Here is a 15,883-nt window from a genome sequence, read left to right on the forward strand (position 1 = left end):
CCGAGTTCGAAGTACGCCACAAGGTGGATCTCCACAAAAGCAGCACGCGTTTCAAGTGGCTGAGTAACGATTAAAAGAGAACGCAAGCTTGCATAGAAAGCGTTCGCGCGACATCTTGCTGCAAAGCGTAACCAGCACACGCTGTTGGACGGCGTGCGGGCAACTTCGGGTTTTCACTTCTTGTTTGCCACATCATCTATACAATAATGATCCCATATAATGTGAGCAACATATTACTCAAAAATCCTCAGCCATGCAGAAGTGCGTTTATCCTGTTCGAAGAACTCTCTTGCCATCCCCTTCCCGCCGTGCCTTCTCTCAGCTGTTCGATCATGCTTTCCGCCGCAGGAAGCAAGCAGTTCCTGCACTGTCATGCACGTGACCGTGGCCTTGTTGGCGTTGGCGGTGTTCGGCCTAATGGTTCAAGTATACCGCCTCTGGATCCGCGTGGACAACATCGGCGAGAACTTCTGCAACAGGCACTACTGCATATGGTTCTTCTGTCGGTGAGGCGCTTCCCTGGGCGGGCGCCATGCGCGTGCGTGCCACGAAGCTGCAAGCGAGTGCGTTAACCACGCGTCCGCCTGCTTCTCCGTCCCAACGGGCCGATGGGCGACCGCTCATCGCTTCCTGAACGACAGTACGGCTCCGCTCATGTAAATAAATACGGCTCCACGAGGGGTATACTTGTGTTGCCTAATTAATTTCTCCAACTCCGCGGCTTCGCGCAACCGGTCAGCGTACGCGTAACTCCGGGATCTCGCTTTGTGCAAGCTTAGAGTGTTTTCAGCGAGCGGTGTACGCAGGGGATCAAGCCAAGCAAGCCGCGCCTACGTAATGAGAACGCGCGTAATGTCTTTGAAAAGCAAGCTCTCTCTCTCATCGGAGGATGCCAAAATGTGGCCGGGACGGAAGGTCGTAAATAACGTGAGACCACGGAGCACCCTTGGGCATGCTGGCCGTCGATAAATGATGGGTTTAGGGTCGCCGCGTGGCATCCCATGACTTATCTTGTTTTCGTGCCCCGCGAGGGGAAGCTGTGCGTTGACACGAAATGATGCATCCGTCGTGTACGGGCGGAAAGGCAATAAATTACGACGAGAGAGAGCGGGGCATTCGGTGTTTTCCTACGTCCACAGATGTGTATCTGCCGTGTTAAGGATGTGCTTCTACTGACCCTAGGTTACAGAAGTAAAAGCTTATAGTATTCCGCGTCCTTGTCTGCCTGTTCGAGTGACATATGCATTGCCCGGGTCGTGACACGCAATACCCGCTCGTCCGGCGTTGCGTGTATTCGTTATCCTACATTATTAACATGTTTATTTTTATTTTTGGAATTCCACTACTGCATGTAAGCGCAGGCCTCATATACGACCACTGAAGATTTTCAGATCCAATCACAGACCTAAATAAGTCGATAACCGAATGGAAATTTCATATCGGGCCATTTTGTGCGCTAGTTCTGAGGTGCGCAACAAGGATCTGCCATCGAAAATGGAGGTCGCGATATATTTCAAGAGCTGCCCGAGAATTTCTCGACACGAACCCGGCTCGCGGAACACGCGCTACTTTCGCAGCGCGCTCGTGCAGCACTGCCTCGCACGAACCACATATATACCAGCTGTGGTCACTGTTACCACTCCGCCGACCTTCCAAGCAACCTGTCGGCCCTTGAGAGAGGGGGGCGGGGACAATCGGTAGCGCGCGGTACTCGTCGAAGTCCCACGCATATTGCCTGAAATATCGTCGGGCGAAAGCACAGATTTGAGATGAACGCTCTTGATGCATCAACAATGCGCATCGTCCCGTTTGAGGAAGGCGCGCCGGTCGCGGCCACTGATCCTGGCCGTGCGCCGGCTCGTCCACGCCGCTGCAGGGGGCCTTCAAGGCACACCGGCCTTGGAGGGGATGGGCCGCGACGCGGAGAACGTGATGCGCAATTCCAACCGATAATCCCGCGTGTTGCGAAAGCACGCGCGCGCGCTACGCGAATTGGGCATGAATGCCCCCTCGCAAACAACCCGCGGGCCGCGCGCCGTTAGATCATCTTTGGCCCCGCGCTCGAGCCGGTTCTGCCAAGATGGATAAAATGGGCGACCGGCGGCAGCAGGATGGCTTCGGTGCACGTCTTCGAAGACTCTCGGCAAAGGTGGGCTTTCTGTCAGCTAAGAAAAAGAAAAGCAAAATCCGCCGTGACTGTGGAGAGCGTTGTAATATATGCGAAACCCTGGGGCGTTATTGGCGTACGGTGCTACCACCGTAACGGCTCAGTGAGTGGGCAAAGCGCGATAATCGGCCCGGAAGAAGTGCGCTGCCTGCATGCCGATTCACGTGTAGATTCGGAGTGCCATTAAGCGTGTGGTGCTTTGCTGGCGCCATTCCTTTCTCTTTTCTTTTTGCATTTGTGAAAGAAAAATGGTCGCTGTTCGCCACTGTAGTTTTATTTCAGGGACGGGACGGTTTCGCTTTGTACTTGATAAAGCACCAATACCTACTGGTAAGTAAGACGCTGTATAGTCGCACAACTTTCAGAAGAGTTCCAGGAACATCATTATTGGAATGATCTCTCGAATACCAACGTAAATAAAACTGACTGCTTGATATTGAAAAAAAAAAAAAAACAGCGCACAAACAACAACAATGGGAACGAAGGCAAAGACGACACCATAGCGCTGAGTACAAGAGATCAACAAATAAATAAAAAGACGCTCTGATGTCATCTTTGCCTTGGTCCCCGTTGTTGTTGTTCCATTGTTTTCTTTCCGTAATGATGCACCAACAAGTCCAAGTCTGTACTCTTGAGAGGTTGATTGCTTGAGTGAGTATGATTAATTTATTATACTATTAGCGTAGCTGTGTGCCATTGAGTAGCTAGTACATAAGGTCGGCAGCCGCTAGAAATACGGATTTATTACAACATAACAGGCATGTATAATGAGAACATTTTAAACCCTTCATGTGGTTCATATCTTCGCAGCTATATATACAAAAGTAACGTTTACTGCAAGATAAGTCACGCTTTATCTTCGGATCTCTTGCTACTATAAGTGTCACTGTTCAACAGATATTTTTGCGTACGAGAGTTTTGTCGCGTCCGTAGCGAGAAAAGTAACTTGATTGAAAAACATAGCGAGCGAGCGAATTGCGCAGAACAGAGAAGGTGACGGAGAGGAAATTGTACTTAAATATTTATGTTTCTTGTCCTTGTCCCATTTCCACCGCCTCCCTCCCACCCCCCTTCATTTCTTGTCACCTACTAGTCGAATTCTTCACGCTGTTACGTAAAGACATACAGACGGTACAAAGAAAAAAGAAGGAAAAACTAATTAACCTTTTAGTATCGCATATTCGACCAGCAATAAGGAGATCACAGATGCGAGGTTTACCTACACAGATGACGTTTTCGTTTTAGGAGTTTTCCGCGTGACTCAATGCTTACACAATTCTTGTCCCTGAAGCTAGGAGTCGCTCCGCTAGAGCTTGCACCAGTTATACAGCATCCAGGCTGTCGAACTAGATTTTCCTCTTCGTTAGGTTTTTGTTTTTCTTTCGATTTATAGAAAAGACGGATTTTTGGTTCATTTCCTGAGCGAAAAAAGAAAGAGAGATACGTTTCAAACTGGTTCCAACCGGTTTATGTTCTTGCGTACTATAACCGCAAAATAATGACAGAAAAAAAAGGGCATACATTTATTTGATACAAAAACTCGAATCAGCACACTGAAGAAGCGACGAGCGCGAGATACTCCGCAGCGATCTCACGTTCGTACAGTGAGACTGCAGTACATCCGCATGTTCGGACGATCATCCCTCCCGACAGCGTGGTCAAGTGAGATCGGGGATCGCAGTGCTCTGGCGCATCAACGCATCACCTTTCGTTAAAACGTCGCAATTACTGTCTGTTACATACTCCTCTGCTCGTCGTGAAACGTCGCTGTGAGCATTTAGCCTAATTCAACAAAGTAAATGCTCGAAATTGCACATGCATGCGAATACAGAAGAAAGAAAAAAAAATAAGCGTAGTTTCCACTCGGGCGCTCGAGTGAGCTTACTAAGTGGGTTTGTTAAAAGCGACCCTCCAGGAGAAACTTTATCCGAAACATTTGATCGTGGCCATGTCTTAAACACTCACGAAGGGCAGTGCTACGGAAGTGATCGGTGTAGTGCAGACGGTTCATTTCCACTTTTGTTGTTGTGCGTTTGCCGTAAGCTTGCAGGCTTCGTGAATAAAAACTCCAGTGGAAAAAAAATCGACATTCCGTCTTTTCTTTTTTCTATTTTCGGGTTTCTTCTATCGGTCTAGTTCTGGTTTGACGCCCTGAAAGCAAAGAATATTTCAAACCCAACATATATTATACACCATTTTATATAGAAAGCCATAAGCGGCTAAAGACATTTTAGCGTGATCTATTGATAGCAACGTCTCGATAAGACGAAATCGATGTCTATAACCTTGCCTTTTCGCGACACAAGCCTGGGATGAGGTATGGAACTCTGAACGCGGCTGCGAATGAGAACCTGCGTGGGGGAAGGAGGTCGAAAACTTGTCGTCAAACGCGTCATTTGCTGCACAGTTCGCGTCGGTGCTATAGGCTACAGCCATAGGAACGTTTACCAAGCCGTCTACGATTAGTTGATCACCTTTGCTAAACGAAAAGATTACCTCGTTATAATGTTTCCCTATTTTAATCATTCTCTGCCATACTTCCACAGTTTATGTATCATTCATCATAGCAAAAAAAAAAATGAAATGCCAAACAGAGAAATTCCAAAAAAGAAACATCGCATTAAAAAAAGGGAAGATGCCAGTACTTAACATCGCTAACTCTGCAAGTGTGCGATAGCATACTCAGATGGTGATGATTGTGTCGTCTCGACAGCTGTGCGTGCCACGGGTGATCGACGTTTTGTCAAAGTGACTTTTCTGTATACCGCGTATCTCATTACAGAGTCGCGATTTCGTGCGCACTGTGGCGCGCTCGCGTGTAACGCTCCTCCGTGATAGGCGAAGCCCGCCTGCAGTACTATGAAGCAATCCCTGGCTGATTTGTGGAATTCAAACGTCCGTCTTCCAGCAGCAAAGCAGCCCAATGACTTAACCATTATAGCGCGATCGCACGCATGCTTCGCTCGAGCCAATGCCGCTGTTTATGCCTGTGTATAGGGCGCGTCACGTGCCAGTCTCTCGCAATCTTCCCTCGTGAACGCTAGTGCTTTGGCACGCTGTGTTGGACTGCACAGCCTTCGGGATCGGCCCACGCTTTTATACCAGCCGGTGATACCTCTGAAATTGGTCAAGCACGCTTATAATGCATTAAAGTAATTCAAAATCTGTGAGACACCCTTTGCTTGAATGACTTGAATGTTTTGCTGTTACCTTCATTATTATTTTTTAAGTATTTTTATTCCTAGCTTGTGCATGGCTGACTACCATAATACGTATATATATATATATATATATATATATATATATATATATAGTAGGTTTGTGTCAATGTTGAGGGAGTACACGGTAGCTAGCTGGGCCGAGTCGGTACATCTTCATAACTATTACACACAGCGCGCACTAAAAAACACAGACGAAGAATAGACATACACGAGCGCTGACTCACCACTAAAAGTTTATTGCGTTTAAACACGTATACGTAGGAAAAGTCACACATGCGTACACCCGCGCACCAACGTTCCCCAAACCAAACGCAAAGCGAGAAATGCAGCGATAAAGCAAGAAGTCCGATAATATTAACGATTAGATGTGTCTAAAAAAGCTTTTTCCTTGTTGTGTAGTGCGAGTGATGCCTGGCTTACGCACCTGTCACCCCATTTATTGATTAGGTAGGCCTCTGAAATGAGACGGGCCTTTTCATTTTTGTTTGTCCAGATTATGCGTGTGCGTTCAAAAATAGGCTTGCAACTGCAAGCTGCGCAATGGGTGGCCATATGTGATAGACCAGCATTCTTTAATCTGGAGGAATGTTCTTATAACCTTTTTTATACACCTGCCAGTTTGGCCGATGTAACAAGATTCGCACGACAGGGGAATCTCGTACACAACATTGTTGCGGCACGCCACGAATTTAGGTCTATGCTTTACCTTGCATGAATTGTACGCAGCCGAATCTGACAATTGTGCTCGTGATTGCACAGCCTGGCACAGACTGGATAATTTCTTTGGACAAGAAAAAGCAGCTCTAACACCATAACGGTTCGCGACGTTTTTGAGGCCATGTGCCAGCCTATGTAGGTACATGAGGAATAACTGCTGGCCTTTTGCGATCACCAATGTAATTTCCATCGCTAGATCTTTCTCTGCTTTTTAACCATTTCGCCAGTTTTGGGCTGTCGTCCTGATTGTGTGTTCAGGGTAACCAGCCATGGTTAGCCTGTTGACTTGATCTTTAGCCCCTTCCAGCAAGCGGTGCTGACAAGAGTTTGTTATGTGGTTATGGCTTTTTTTAGACACATCCAATCGTTAAAATTGTCGGACTTCTTGTTTTATCGCTGCCATTCTTGTTTTGCTTTTGGTTTGGGGAATGTTGGTGCGCGGGTGTACGCATGTGTGAGTTTTCCTATGTATACGTGTTTAAACGCAATAAACGTTTAGTGGTGAGTCAGCGCTCGTGTTTGTCTATTCTTCGTCCGTGTTTTTTTAGCGTGCGCTGTGTGTAATAGTTATGAGAATGTTGAGGGGATCATCGTTATCATCATTCGAGCAAGGTTGATAGAAGCGGTGATCGCGTTAACGAAGCCGGCGATGTTCTGAGAATACTCCCGGTTGGGCGATTTATTAAGATAGCAGCGATTGATTCATTCAGCTCGTAGCCGTAAAGAGCAGCATAGAACAGCATAGAGAAAATGTTGAATCGCGCTATTTCAGCTTAGTTCTAAAGATGAACCGACTAGCCCTCACCCCCAGCTCCTAGAACTGATTTTGAAATGCGAACTTCTACCGTTCAGTTCGGAAATTTATGGAAATTAAGCCTCGTGTTTGTTTACTGGTCCGAAATACCCTGGCCAGCGATGTAGCTCTTCTGCGGGTGCGGTACCTTGAGTCAGAAGTTTGAAAGGCACTACGCAAGTGACTAGAACGACCTGCGGTTCCTGTGGCGAAGCTTCCACACCAGTCATGGAGTTCTGAAACTATTAATTTCCAGATTAGCGCAGACGACTCTACGAGGTTCGCGGTATACGTGACCTGACCACAGATTCAGTGACGCGTGCGGTGGCCTCCAAACTTTTAGCAAGGACTGCAGCTCTATTCAGCTGCCGCAAAATTTTGCTTCCCGTTAGTCTTCTTGGCTGTCGCCGCAGTTAGAGTAAGGCCATGTCATTGCCGGAAAGGTGAATGTTATTAAAGTGGTTTGTGCTAGAGTTGCAAGTTACGCGCGTGGCCCACTCCTCTGTGCTAGTATTTCCACATGCACAAATTTGTCAGAAGCCGCTGGCATATTTCCTAAAGCATGGGAACATGTATTTTATCGCAGTATATCAACATAGTAAAAAGAAAAAAAGAGTATAACGAAGGAACCCTGTGAAGTAGCATTCTCGAAGCTTGAATTTGAAGCTGCAGCTGTCGACTTATTAATATCAGTTGAATGGCTGTATTCGACAAATTGTTTACCGTGGCACAAATAGAAATGGTTGGGCTAAGTGAAAATGATCCCATCAATGTTTCAGTCTTCTTCATATTTCCCCTCCTTTGTCTCGCGATTTCGGCTGTATTCGTGGCAGAAAGGCAGTCATTTTCTAAGCTAAGCAATCATTTTCGTCAAAGCAAACGTCTCACTTTTCCAGCCAGCGTATTGGCAACGCCTACACGATTCCCTCCCCCCCCCCCCCCCCCCCTTTTTTTTTTTCAAAGCCCACATGGTGGTTCGTGATACGGGCCTTTCCGCACAAGCGTCTGTCACACAAGTGGGGGCACCGCTGACAGCGACTCGCCAAAATAAAGAGGCGGTGGTGCACTCCGCAGCGTACACTTGCGACAGGTTAGCTCGCGGGGAAGCTATAGCTGAGCCAGTTGATAGAGTGACGAGAGTCTTCGCAAGGGACCTCGGTTCCGCGAGCTGAGCTCAATCTTAAGTCACTTGTATAGACGATAGGAAGGCAGGCAGCGGACGAGTACGAGGCAAGACCCAGGTGATTGTATATACGCCTTGCGTTGCTCGTCGCGACAACGTTTGGTTGGAGTCCTAAATTTTGCTTCAGTCATATTCTAGCATTTTTTAAAGCTTCCTCACTGTCGGCACACTACGGAGGGAATTGACACTCCGGCCAGTTGTGTGCGATGTGCTAACGCATGCAATACCTTTTGCAAAGCTCCAGAGCAGAATAAGAGGCACTCCAAGTTCAGTTGTGTATACTCGTGCACGCGACAGAAGCGGCAAGTTCAGACCCTGGACAAACAATTGCAAGGTTTGTCCTCTGGAGGCAAAGCAAACAACTGACAGCGAGTTATGCAACCGACCCGCGGGGGCGGTTCATTGTCGCTTTTGCCGTCGTACGTGTGGTTTAACCCAATTCTAATTTCTCGCTTTTGTTTCTGCACGGCGTGTGCGACGTGTACTCTATCGCAGTATCAGAAAATTTGAAGATAAAGAAAGAGGCGCTCATGGCCGTATTGAGTTTTAGCATTCTGAGTAAGGTTCAACGACTTCTGAAATTTCATTTCTTGAGTAGCGTTTAACCACGCACGATTAGGGCAGCGCAACAGCATTGTGAAGTATGTGTAGGTGACTGTTGGAGGGTGTGCAGTTTAATATGTCTGCAACATATGATCGATTGATGGGGTTATGGACTACAGGCAGATGAAGCGAAACGCGCTATACCAAGCCACAAGAACGAACGACAGAAATTACGCACATACGACGTCATTTCATTTCCTATGTTCGTTCATGTCGCGCAATAGCGCATCTCACTTCAACATGTGCAACCAGCGATATAGCTCCAACCTTATAGCTCTTCTATGGGAAGCACCGTAATGGAGCACACCATGAAGATTAATTTCGACCTCTTCTTTAATATACGCCTAAATCTAAGCACACTAACGGTTTTTTTCAGTCCAACCCATCGAAATGCGGTCGCCGCTGTTGGGACTCAAACCTGCGACTTCGTGCGCACTAGCAGATCGGCGGCCATTGAGCGACCGCCGCTGGTGATCTGCAACATTACTTCGTAGTCAACCTTCGCGAAAGCAAAATATTACTCCTTAGGGCGCGTGACGCAAATGAATGGTCGTGTCGTTGCTTGTCCAGTTAGGTCACCAGGACGCTCCTGCTGTAGGCAAACGACTCGCCTGTCACCTCTCCGTTCATCACATCCACGACAATATGCAGCCTCTCAGATCACGTAAAGGGGACTCCCCGTTTCTCAGCCACTTACTCAAGGCTCTGCGGCCGTATATCGGCACGAGACAAATACATCAACGTGTCCCAACCGGCTTCTCTGGAAACAAGTTCAAACGAGGATAAGCCGATTACCTGCGGTCGCGGACGCCCGAGCACTGACTCGGCAAGCGCACTCCCTCGGGCCACACTATATTGCGCGACGTGCCGCACCGGTGTCCCCAGTGACGCGGCGCGCAGTGTTGTTTCCCTTCTCGCGGATGCAACTCGTAAGGTCGGCCGGGCACGCAGCTACCGGGACGGGGAGATGCGCCCCTCGCGGACTACCAATGAGTCGTGGAAGACCGAACCTGGAGCGCGCCTATTAAGACGTCGCACACGTCCGCCTCGCAGTCTACTCGTCCTCCGGCGCTTCGTCCTGCGTGCTCATAAAACGCGCGCACGCGATTGTAACTGATCGCGCACTGCACGACTTCGATTGTCGCCATTTAGTGCTTGCAGATGCTGTTCCACGCCGCACTGGTGGCCGCCCTGGTGGCGCTTCCCTGCTCCTGGGCAAAGGTGTTCCAGAAATGCGAGCTGGCCCGCGAACTTCTCCATGTGCACGGTTTTCCCGAAGACCAGATACCGCAGTGTGAGCCCACGCCCCTTCTTTCTTTTTCACCTTTGTGCACGTGTTTTAAAGGTGGCTGCTGAGCTGACGCGCGATGACCGTCAGTCGGGCTGGTGGTAAGGACATTAGTCCAGTCGTTGCGATCGTTAACACTGAGTGTAGTGGCCGGAGGCGTGGTTCCGAAACGTGGTCTCTTCGCATAAACATGGATTGCTCTCACCAGATCCGTTGCTGCTCCCAGCGGGTCAAGCTGCGATCACTGCTGGGGTGCCGCTATTGGATCTTGGTGGATGTAATTTTTGAGCATAGGCGCGACAATGTATAGTTGAGGGCGACGTGTGAGGAGAAAAAAGAAATTGGAAATAGTAAAGAAGAAAGCAATACTAATAATAACAATAACAAAGTTATATTAAAAAGACAGAGAGACTGTGCAGAAATATGTGCGCGTAGTACTTGTGCGGTATGCCCTTGGTTGTCAACAAAAAAGAGTCGCGATTTTCTAGCGATGCATTTTCCGATGCTATTCATTTTAGTGTTTTTCGGGCTTCGTCAGGGCGCGCGCATCAAGACACCCTATAGTCAAAGCGACGCTCCACCCCTTTTCTCAATGGGATCAGCCGGCTGTGAGCGGTGGACGATAAGAGTGACATAGAATTGAGCGGAAGACATCGCTACAGAATCGCGGCCAAGCAATCAAAGTTTGACGTTGTCCGAAGTAATGCAGCAATCATATTCCAATTATTTTCCTTTTCGCGCTTCGTGATGTGCCCGAGTAGCGCCCCGCGCATACCTTATCACGAGAATCGAACGGTAGACCGGAGCGGAGGATAATAAAGATGGAATGTAATCGTGCAAAATAATCCTTGCATTACGCAGGCCAACAGAACCTATTGGAACGTTACGACGGCGAGTTATCATCGACTCTGGACCTCTTTTTTTTAAAGAAAACGTGCTGGGATGACATTGAATCATGTATGCTCTCTTGATATCGGGTAGCTTCTTATTTTGGCACCGCAACTCAACAACTGTGTAGCGTGATTACCATACACGAGTAATGAAAAACTGCTGCGTTTAGAGGAAATTGGATAGTGTTTAAACCTCGGCATTGCGTTGTTTGTAGGTCAAAGTTGGCTATGCGATTCCGTGGGTTGTCACAGTCCACGGAATGAATGATGGAATTCGCGGTTCTGAATAAAGCGATAGAGCGCGTGAGACAGTGCGTGATCTCCGATACGATGCATAGAAGTCCGAGCAGCGGCAAGAAACGGACGTTGTACGGGCTCACCAGCACCTAAACATGCATGCTTTCTGGAAGCGCCGCGGGAGGATGGGTAGGCGGAGGTGAGGGGGCGCAAGCCATGCGCGCGTTGCATGCCTCCCACGTGCATCCCGCACCCCGAAGAGTTGATTGTTGGGCTAGTTGCTTTTCCATAATTGAAGTAGTAACTTAGCGCGATAAAAACCACACAGACAACAAAGGTGGACAAAGACAAGCGCTACTCACAACTGAGGCCCTATAACGTAAAACTATTCCAATATGTTTTTATTCCAATCTCCTTAAGATAAATTTGCGTATGCGCCGACGCAAGCATCGGGCGGTCACCCTCAGGGTTGTCCGAACAGACCAATCAAACGCTCTCCTCGTTCATAGGAGGTCACTTTTGTTTGCTTGAAAAACGAATAACATTGCCTACACTGCGCGGCTTGTCTTATCTAATTGGCTGACAAGAGGCAAGGAGCACGCTCAAGTGGAGAGGCATTAGATGGGACCGAGCCACTGCACGGAAATTCGATAACCGGATCAAGAGGGTGCAGCCGGCATCTGTGATTGGTCCGCTTTCCCTTACTTAGCTTGCGGTGGCTGGTCGAAAATCGCGGCGGCATGCAACGGAAGCTTAAGAATGACGCTGAACTGGATGCTCAGCAAAGAAGAGTTGGCAGAACAAGGTCGTAAACGTGCCGAAAAAGCTCGAAAACGTTACACGGCCGCGCAAAAAGTTTTATTATACGCAAATAAACCCATGCTCTCCGGCAGGTGCGAGTCGCCAGTGCGTGAGCGATCGGCGGCAGCCATCTTTTATTCCTTTCGGAACGGTGCAGCCTGTGACTATTCAGAAGAAAATTCCGTTTTGTTCGGCATATTAATGCTTCTTTAACGCGTACACGTCACTTTGACGCGGTGAGTTTTTGCGGTTTTGTGACGTCGCGTGACAGGCAGGTGAAGCGAGTGCAGCCCGAGAACTTTTGACCAATGGCCGAGGGCTAATGGCGAAAAGGGGTCGAATCATAACTAACTATTTTTCTTTTGTTCGGTCAAATCATGCATAATCAGTGTGTACACGTCATGTCAGATGGAGAGCTATCACAGTTTTCGTGACGTCGCGTGACAGACAGGTGAATTGGGGGTGGTTCAAGAAAGTTTTTGACCAATCGCGGAGGGCTAAATGCAGAATTGGAATCTATAGAAAAGTTTGGAATAGTTTTACGTTATAGCGCCCCTGTTTAATGGAAGCATAGAATCACACATATATACCCTCTTGTCACGCATGTGCATGTACCAAGCAAAAGAGAACAGGCACATGCGGATGATCTCAGTAACACTGCAGCATGGTGCAAGCATTGGCTAATGGAACTAAACACTTCTAAATGCAAAACAATGAGAATTTCCCGTAACCAGTCAGCTTGCCCCGCCTACATACTTAATGATACTCCCCTTGACCCAGTACTTTTTTACAAATATCTCGGTGTGTATATTGCTAACAATCTTTCATGGAAAAGACACATCGAATACATCACGTCGAAAGCTAACCGCATGCTAGGCTATCTCAGACGTAACTTTTCTTTAGCTCCACCGAAACTAAAACAACAACTCTACGTCACTTATGTCAGGCCTAACCTCGAATACGCATGCTCGATATGGGACCCTGGCCATGCTACTCTAATAAATATCCTTGAAAGTGTCCAAAATCGATCGGTCCGCTTCATTCTTAACAATTATCACCGTACTTCTAGCGTTACTAACATGAAACTTGCTCTTGACATTCCCCTTCTCTCTTCCCGAAGAAAATTATCTCGTCTTTCGCTCTTTCATAAAATCTACTATCATAACCACGAGCTCAAGTCCCGGTACATTACACCAGCATCTTATGTCTCCGCACGTATCGATCATCGCTTCAAAGTTCATGTACCTGCGCAGCGCACAGTTACCTACTCACACTCGTTCTTGCCGAGAACATGTCATGAGTGGAACCACCTGCCTGCGTCACTAGTCGCTATCACTGATACAGACCGTTTTCGCAGAGCACTATCAAACGAATTGTAAGCCTACTTCAAAACTGCGTCAATATCACGTTGTCACCTATTGCTATCGTTTTCTTTCATTGCTATTATTCCATGTTTTCGTTTTTTATATTCCTGTTACTTGATTATTAAGTGTTTATTTTTGCCTTGTTACTTTTGTGCTTATTTACTTGTTGTTGCTGTATATTACTTGCGATATAACTGTTCTTCACTTCTCCTTGTATCTATTTTATATGTACTGATATTCTAATGCCCCTCCCCTCTATAATGCTTCTTGTAAGCCCTGAGGGTAATAATAAATAAATAAATAAATAAATAAAGGCGGTTGCGCAAGAAGTCAAATTCGGCATCTAGTAACGAGATAGAAGGCTCACTTGTACACCTATCTCTATTCTTCTTGATAAAGAAGGTCTCAAGTGCAAGCCTAGAAGAGGCGTTGCCGCTCCTGCCCAGAATAGTAGTCTCAGAAAATTGAGCGTCACAACCCAACGCGGTAACATAAGCCACCATATGTGCGCCCTTATCCTCCTATTTCTTTAGTTTTTGCACATGTTCCCTTAAACGGTCATTCACGCAACGCTCGGTTTTTCCTATGTTGAGCTGCCCACAAGGGTGCAAGGGAATTGCATATACAACCCCTCTGGAGCACTTAACAAAGGGCTTCTCATGCCTCGTGCGGCAGCCCCGCCTGCTCTCACAGCAAACTCGAGAGCACAGCTTCGAAAGCTTGTTGGGCGCAGAAAAAACCAGAGGAACACCATGACGGTTAGCAACCTTTTTTAAGGTTGTGTGACCCCTTGTGCACGTAGGGTATAACCTCCGGTCCCACTTTGGTCGTTGGACCTCTGCTCTTGCCCTTCGTGCTCCTGCTTTACTTTTTGCAGAAGATACTCTACTATAGCGTTGACGACCTTTCTTGCCTCTGATGTTTTATCGCCCTCACGAACTACTTCAATCCCCGCCCCTCGCCTTAATAAATGTGACCGACCCCGTGTGAAAGGCCAGAATTCCTCCATCCCTTTCGCTCTATACTCCAAGAGCGGGACGCACCAACGGTGATATGGCGGATGCACCTGTGGTCCTCAGCGGTATATATTTCTGGCTGAAGCGTTGTTTTCTGTTTCGCTCACAGACGTAGCATAATTGCCCGTGGAGGCACACAGATGTGTATGAGCAATCGTTCTTCGTCCGACATAGCGGCGCCAGTGAATCCTGTCGAAACGCTGTCGCAGGGGTGTGCATCGCCGAGCATGAGAGCCTCTTCAACAGCAGCGCAGTCGGTCACATGAACTGGGACGGCAGCGCAGATCACGGTCTCTTTCAGGTACGCATGCATATATCACTCCTCCAATGCTCACAAACTCGGGGCCCACACCCGAGCTGTGACATCCAGTGGCCCACACCAGCTGCGTCGTCGGCGCTGCTGTCATTCTCGCGCGCATGACGATTCATAATGAATAAAAAGCAGGTAAGCGTAGAAAATACATCATATACCCTTTTAGATACATATCATTTTTTTTTGGGGGGGGGGGGGGGGGGGTATTCTGCACTGCATTGACTAACGATACGGCGACACGAAGTAATTACATATAACGTGAAAGTTTGAGCGAATTGGTGGTTTCTAATCACATCATATTTTAATTAACGCCAAACACGGCACGGGGGTCTTGGAACGACGATGCTTGGCGATTCTGTCTTTCTAGGCCTTCGTCCCGTGTTTGACTCTGCAAAGTACGATATGATCTCATGATCCCTACGACAAAGCACCTCAAAGCACCTCAAAGGTCAAAGTATAGTCCCTCTTTCCATACGTTGCTTAGAAGAACAGAGATAATTACTATAGCTCTACACAATGAGGAACGAGTTATTCGTTTTGAAAGTATAGATGCAGATTTGACAAATGGACCTAGACGAAATTTATTCTACAAGTGTAAAATACAAGGCTGTACGAATATTCGCAATGTTTAATACGAATCGAATAGTCTTTACCATTCGATTCGTGCTCAATTCGAGGATCGACTATTCGAAATTCTTGAATATTTGTTTTTTCGATCGAATATGAAGGATCGCAACAATGCAACAATTATGAAAGTCCACAGAGAGAATCGCTGGTGCAAGTGGTGATTGTTCCGAATGATTCTACTGCAGGAGAGCCGCAGTTGTTGCGCAGAGACACCAGTTGTTGAGCGAACTCGACGGGTACATAACATCTGCTCAATAATGCCTCGCTTCTTGGCGGCGTATACCACTTATAGGCAAGGCAATTTATCATTCGGCCAGTCTGATCATGCTTATACATTCATTCAAACAATGTGCGGTGCTGTACACATGGTCCAGAACAACATTAATTTAGGCTAGACGGTGCATACTTGAACTAGGAAAGAACAGCGCCAACTAAGACGATCATGAGCGGGAGAACGACACAGGACAAGCGCTTGTCCTGTGTTATTCTCCCGCTCGTGATCGTCTTAGCACTGTTCTTTCCTAGTTGATGCTGTACACAGTATCATGCTTATCTCCTTCAACGAACACAACACTCTGTTTGCATCAGTTGACGTGCTGTTGTCTTTTTGTTAATTAATGTTATCATCATGGACAACCAGATAACCGAAAACAGTTTAAAATA

At 47.4% G+C, this 15,883-nt stretch overlaps 1 protein-coding gene across 2 annotated transcripts in view; it reads left to right on the forward strand.

Annotated features, from left to right (window-relative positions):
- Nucleotides 1–15,883, forward strand: part of LOC126543283 (uncharacterized) — a 40,332-nt gene that overhangs the window by 17,220 nt on the left and 7,229 nt on the right. The window contains exons 7-9 of one of the 2 annotated variants that reach the window (XM_055061807.1): nucleotides 349–506; nucleotides 9,837–9,978; nucleotides 14,490–14,581. In XM_055061807.1, coding sequence (XP_054917782.1) covers nucleotides 349–506; nucleotides 9,837–9,978; nucleotides 14,490–14,546 — 357 coding nt within the window. In that variant the 3' untranslated portion in view covers nucleotides 14,547–14,581. The remainder of the gene's footprint in view (nucleotides 1–348; nucleotides 507–9,836; nucleotides 9,979–14,489; nucleotides 14,582–15,883) is intronic. The other variant, XM_055061806.2, reaches the window with a different exon arrangement.

Source organism: Dermacentor andersoni, chromosome 1, assembly GCF_023375885.2.
Source record: "Dermacentor andersoni chromosome 1, qqDerAnde1_hic_scaffold, whole genome shotgun sequence".
Classification (NCBI taxonomy): Eukaryota; Metazoa; Arthropoda; class Arachnida; order Ixodida; family Ixodidae; genus Dermacentor; species Dermacentor andersoni.